The following is a 4,800-nucleotide window of genomic DNA, read 5'->3' as shown; positions in this document are numbered from 1 at the left end:
GACATATCGTTATAATATACCTTGAGGTAAATGTTTATGCTGATAAATATACATCTCATACACAGTCATATCCTTTTGCAGATGTGTTGACAACTAACCACCGTAAGCATTGCATAGATCATGTTTTAACGAAGTTATCCTCCGAAACGCTCTTCATATACGTTATGACCAAAAAATGTTACAATCTTTGATAATTTTGCAACTTTAATTTCATTTAATTTTTCAGAGAAAATGACTCAAGAAGGTAACCAACTGTAGAGTTTATTCCCATTTGGTCTCTTTCCTTTTTTCTGTACTCATTATACCATTGAACTTGTTGTTTGTGTTCACCATAACCTTTTGACCGACTATCACAAGTTAAAAGCCGGTTAAAAAGATTATGGTGAACACAAACAACAAGTTTGATGGTATATTAAGCACAAAAAAAAAATAATCAAATGAAAACAATCGCAATAGTTAATTACCCTTAAAAGTCATTTTTCCTAAACTCACCGTACAAAAATGAAACAGCCATTTAGCGTATCCCTCTAGATTGAAGTTTGTTTTCTCATTCCTTACAAATTTCTGCACTATTAATTGTGTTAATGTTTGAAAGAATTTATCCCACAACTTTTGTTTTTACAAACCTGAAAAGAAAGCCATTTACAACTCTCCCTCCAAGTTTATCCTAATGCATTGGATACAGATCCATCCAAACAAAGAATATGGATAGAAACACGTCTCTCCAAGAACAAGAACCACCACACAACCAGTGAAGTTAAAGATAAGGTAAAGTAAAGTAATATAAAACCCAAAACCATTCATCATTTTCATTTCACTACTACACTCAAAACTCCCCCATTACACAAACAACCATGGTATTTTACAGAGCACCAAAATGGCCACTCTCTTTATTATTTTTGAGGTCTGTTGACACAAATCAAATTACTGGAAAACACATATAGAAGCGTCTACAGGCTGACTAGTTTCAGAGAGTTGGCCTTTTCTTGAAGACTATCAAGCAAACTCACAAAGGCTTTCTTGAATGAATCCACTCCTTCAACCTCCAACTGATTCCCAACAAAGCTCCAGTCTATTCCCAACTTCTCAAGTGCACTGTAAATCCCTTCAGCCTCTGATACATTCGCATCAATTGTCCTTCCAACAACACCATGGTCAATGAAAGCTTGCAAAGCTTGATCAGGCATAGTTGACACCTAAAACACAACCATACCCATCAACAATCAACACTCACAAATATCAAAAAAGATGAAACAAAAGATTCAAATGGCTTACAGTGTCGGGTCCCACAAGAGGTGCTACATAAAGGGTGTCAGGGTATGCTGGATTCTTGACACTGGTTGAAGCCCATAGCAATCTTTGCTTCTTAGCACCTTTCTTCACAAGAGCCTCCCATCTTGGACCAGAGAATTTCTTCTGGTAAAGCTGGAAAGCTAAAGCTGCTTGAGCATTCGCAGCCTGTAAAAAAAGTCAACGCGGTCAAAGTCAAACAAACATTTTTCTAAGGTATATTTGATTATTTTCAGATACCCACTTTAAAAAATTTGATCTTTTTACCTTTCCTCGAAGGTCAAGTGCCTCTGGTGTCCCAATTTTCTCAAGCATCTTGTCAACAAGTGTATCCACTCGACTAACAAAGAAAGATGCAACACTTGTAACCCTAGATAAGTCATCTAAGCCAGAAGCCTCTAACCCATCCAAATAAGCATCAATCACTGCCTCATATCTAGATAGTGAGAAAATAAGCTGTGACAAATCATAATAAAAAAGGGATTAGTAAGCAAGAAATACACGTTTGGATTAGAGAATATATATAAAGGATGAACTTACAGTTACGTTGACACTAATTCCAAGGGCAATAACGTCTTTTATCGAAGGAACACATGCAGCTGTTGCAGGGATTTTGATGTAAACATTTGGGCGATCGACCACTTTGTGCAACCATTTTGCAGCATCAACTGTCCCTTTGGTGTCATCAGCTAGTTGAGGTGAAACCTCAACTGATACATAACCATCACCTCCATCAGTTTCATCATAGATCGACTCAAATAGTCTGCACGCATCTTGGATGTCTTTCACAACAAGTTCCCAATATGCACTTTCAATGTCTTTCCCTCCCTGTACTAGTTCCTTGAACTGATCATTGTAAGCATTTGAGGTTGATATCGCTTTTTGGAATATCTGCAATCATGTATCAAAAGGACTCATTGCAGATTTTGATTTATATAAAGGAATGTTTATACAGAAGTGATGGTGAAATTACCGCTGGGTTGCTTGTAACACCTCTAACACCACTTTCGATCAGGGGGAGAAGATCAGTAACAGGGCGGCATAGGTTGTCGTACCATGGACTCTGGCCTTGCTTGTGATAGAGATCGTGAAGAGTTGTTTGTTTCACAGGGGTTCCATTTCCACCAACTTGGCTACATTTCACGCTTTATAAAAAAACAGAATTAGGTCGGGAAGAAGTATGCGAAGCTTTCAATGAACGAGTAAGAGAAAGGATCGAAGTCAATCGTAATGAAAACACATGAAGAAAGCCTAAAGAGACATGCATACAAGAAAAAACTTGCAAAGCCATGAAAAGGATTGTGAAATTATGGAGAAACCCTAAAAGAATATGGGAAATCATTGGACCGTATAAAAGGTTGAATCTTTTAGGACATAGCTGAAATTTGAGTTGATTTGAAGGAAGATTGTTTAAATTCCAGATTACCAGATGGATGTTTGATGATCGAGAGTAATTACATCATGCTAAGAACATGAATCCAGCAAAAAAAAAAAACCTTGATCAAGAACAAGTTCAACATCACATCGCGTAAATTGAAAGTAAGAAGAGAGGGAGGCAAATCGCTAGTAAATTATCACAAACAGATTTTGTAGAGTGAAACCCGGATAGATTAGCAAATTGGGAAAGATGTAAACACGAATAAAAGTAAACAGAGAAAACTTACAGCAAGGAGGCGGCTAGAGGGGCGTTGGAGCGAAGAGACAACCTGGATGATGAAAGTGCAAGCTTTGAAGGAAACCCAATAGACACAGAGACGGTGGGTGGTTTTGGAAGCAACGGGGAAGACTTTAGAGGGGTTGCCGGAGTAGAGAGGTTGGAGATGGAAGCCATGGATGAAAGTTGGTGTGAGGTTTTGATCTGAATGAGAGATCTAAGACTCTAAGAAATAGGAGAGATATATGGGTGGGATTCCTATTTCACCAACCCCGTCAGCTGCGATGCAAACGAAGGCAAACGAGAGTTGTTATTTTAATCTTTGATTAAATTAATGAATTAGGGCTAAAATCAGCTCAATCGGATAATTAACTTCACACCTGTCATCTATGGCGGCTCACATTCGTTCGTCTATGCATCAAGTTTCATGAATCATGATTAAATTACGGCAGGCATAAATATGCTTAAAGATGCGATTTTTTTTGGTCTTAACGAAGGAAAATTAAGGTTATTTTTACACTCTTTAATCATGTGCAATGTCTTTAAAGAAAGATTCCAATTGACTAAACATTTAGTTCAAACGTAAAACAAAATAAAACCAAAAAAAAAAAAAAAAAGTTAGTAGAGATTTTGTGTAGTCACAAGTTTCATTTGAAAAGAAGCCTTTTGGGGGGGCTGAAAGGGGCCAATTGATAGAGTGACGACGTTTAATCAAAAGGACGGGCCATACGACTTTCCCCAAAATCAAGATCATTTTCTTTTTATTTTTTATATTTAATTTTGATCAAGTGTTTTAAATCTAACATAGAGTAAATTGTAAAAATGGTCCATGTGGTATGCAAAATTTTAGGGTTTTAGTTCAAACCACGAGTTTTTTTGGAACCATAGTCCTTTTGGAGTGGTTTCTATGTGGTTTTGGTCCCTGGACTTAACTTCCGTTAAGTTGGAACTGTTAAGCCCCCTCACGTGCCTCACACGTGAGGGTAATTTCGTCATTTCATACTCAGGGACCATTTTTGCATAAACGTTTTTTTGGATTAATTCCTTTTAAATACCTCCACTTCCTACGATCTTCTTCCCCAACGTCTCTTTCTTCTACCCTTCTTCTTCTTGAGCTCTGCTACAACAAAAATGGTGCTATGTTTTTGTGGAAAAGTTGTTGTGGTGAAAACGTCTTGGACCCCTTTGAATCCAGGAAGGAGATTTTTTGCATGCCCTATGAATGATTCCGTTTGTGGGTTTATTGGGTGGCTTGATCCCCCAATGTGTGCTAGGTCTAAAGCCATCATACCTGGTCTGCTAAGAAATTTGAATTCAGTGCAGGAACGGTGCAATGAGTTGGTTAGAGGTATGAACATGCTACAGGATCAATGCAATGGACTGATATGCAAGAACAACATTTTGGTGGCAAATGTCAGAACATTGAAGGATGATAATTTGAAGCTGAAAATGTACATGTTTGGAAGTTGGTTTTTCTTTGTGATTGTATTCTTTTATATTTGGTTTGTGTAGGGGTATACTCTGAAGGGTGTTTTGGTCATTTTGTTGTAATTTTATGTGATCAAGTTTGTAGTGACTTATGATGATAATGATATATGTACAATTTTATGATGCAAGTGTAATGAATGTTTTACCAAAATGGTATGAATGTATAAGAATTAACATATGAATAGAAATGGTATGAATGTGTTACCAAAATATATATATTAGAACCAATTGTACATAACCAAAATGCACATTTCATTAAGATTTGTAATATAACAACCAAAGTTTCTAAACATAACAACCAAAGATTCTAAACATTACCAAAAGGGACACATTACCATACCTAAGATAACAACCAAGTTTTCATAACA

The 4,800-nt window shown here is 36.8% G+C and overlaps 1 protein-coding gene and 1 long non-coding RNA gene across 2 annotated transcripts; one reads left to right on the top strand and one right to left on the bottom strand.

Moving 5' to 3' along the window:
* Window positions 1-784: 784 nt before the first annotated feature.
* TRA2 (Aldolase-type TIM barrel family protein) lies at window positions 785-3,242 on the bottom strand. Its single transcript, XM_078983545.1, has 6 exons — window positions 2,955-3,242; window positions 2,264-2,435; window positions 1,831-2,181; window positions 1,558-1,746; window positions 1,276-1,458; window positions 785-1,196 (listed from the first exon to the last, which is right to left on the bottom strand). The coding sequence occupies exons 1-6, from the start codon at window positions 3,119-3,121 to the stop codon at window positions 951-953; spliced, it is 1,308 nt and encodes a 435-aa protein (XP_078839671.1). The 5' UTR covers window positions 3,122-3,242; the 3' UTR covers window positions 785-950.
* A 94-nt stretch (window positions 3,243-3,336) lies between these two features.
* Window positions 3,337-4,555, top strand: LOC145034968 (uncharacterized). The gene is made up of 2 exons (XR_013678277.1): window positions 3,337-3,451; window positions 4,263-4,555. It is a non-coding gene; the product is annotated as an uncharacterized LOC145034968 (long non-coding RNA).
* Window positions 4,556-4,800: the final 245 nt, after the last annotated feature.

Source organism: Lactuca saligna, chromosome 3 (genome assembly GCF_052625555.1).
Source record: "Lactuca saligna cultivar CGN05327 chromosome 3, ASM5262555v1, whole genome shotgun sequence".
NCBI lineage: Eukaryota > Viridiplantae > Streptophyta > Magnoliopsida > Asterales > Asteraceae > Lactuca > Lactuca saligna.
This window is presented reverse-complemented; position numbering and strand designations above follow the sequence as displayed.

What these genes read in the sequence shown, in the direction of transcription:
- TRA2 (XM_078983545.1), bottom strand. Translation starts at nt 3,121, where the DNA reads ATGGCTTCCATCTCCAACCTCTCTACTCCGGCAACCCCTCTAAAGTCT. An exon ending in CACTTGACCTTCGAGGAAAG is followed by an intron (nt 1,459 to 1,557) that starts GTAAAAAGATCA and finishes CTTTTTTTACAG; the next exon opens with GCTGCGAATGCTCAAGCAGC. An exon ending in CTCTTGTGGGACCCGACACT is followed by an intron (nt 1,197 to 1,275) that starts GTAAGCCATTTG and finishes GTTGTGTTTTAG; the next exon opens with GTGTCAACTATGCCTGATCA.